The sequence below is a fragment of the Myotis davidii genome, unplaced genomic scaffold, assembly GCF_000327345.1.
Source record: "Myotis davidii unplaced genomic scaffold, ASM32734v1 scaffold399, whole genome shotgun sequence".
In the NCBI taxonomy this organism is placed as follows: domain Eukaryota; kingdom Metazoa; phylum Chordata; class Mammalia; order Chiroptera; family Vespertilionidae; genus Myotis; species Myotis davidii.
Genome location: NW_006292094.1, coordinates 4668523 through 4669133, shown reverse-complemented (window position 1 = coordinate 4669133; position 611 = coordinate 4668523). Strand labels below are relative to the sequence as shown.

At 62.7% G+C, this 611-nt stretch overlaps 1 protein-coding gene across 1 annotated transcript in view; it reads left to right on the top strand.

Annotated features, from left to right (window-relative positions):
• GRID2IP (Grid2 interacting protein) overlaps positions 1-611 on the top strand; it is a 30394-nt gene that overhangs the window by 22194 nt on the left and 7589 nt on the right. The window contains exons 13-14 of the mRNA XM_015565147.1: positions 326-351; positions 459-607. Coding sequence (XP_015420633.1) covers positions 326-351; positions 459-607 — 175 coding nt within the window. The remainder of the gene's footprint in view (positions 1-325; positions 352-458; positions 608-611) is intronic.

Sequence of the window (611 nt, the reverse complement as noted above, 5' to 3'; positions counted from 1 at the left end):
AAAAAACAAATAAGCACATTTTAATTGATTTCAGAGAGGAAGGGAGAGGGAGAGAGCTAGAACATCAATGATGAGTGAATCATGGATCGGCTGCCTCCTGCACGCCCCACACTGGGCATCAAGCCTGCGTCCCGGGCATGTGCCGACTGGACTTGAACCCGGGACCCCTGAGCCAAACCGGCCAGGGCTACCCACCCTTTGACTCAAGTATGACACTCAGTACACACCCGAGGCTACACATAGGCCTGGTCTCCGGTTACCTCGTCCTGTGCTAGCCCACCCCCCCACCACACACACTGTCAGGCCACCCCTCCCTCCGCCTCAGGCTTCCCACCAGCCCAGCCCATCCTTGTCCCTGGGCTGTCCCATCCCCTGCCCAGGCTGCCCACGCCCCTTGCCCCTTGCTCCGCTGTCCCTGGCCCAGCCCGGTCCCCCCTCACCTGCTCTGTCCCCATCAGATGAGCTTCCATGAGGATGACCAGGGCAGCTTTGTCACCAACGAGCGGAGCAGCGCCAGCGAGTGCATCAGCAGCAGCGAGGAGGGCAGCTCCCTCACCTACTCCTCCATGTCCGACCACATCCCCCCGCCCCCGCTCAGCCCCCCGCCGCCG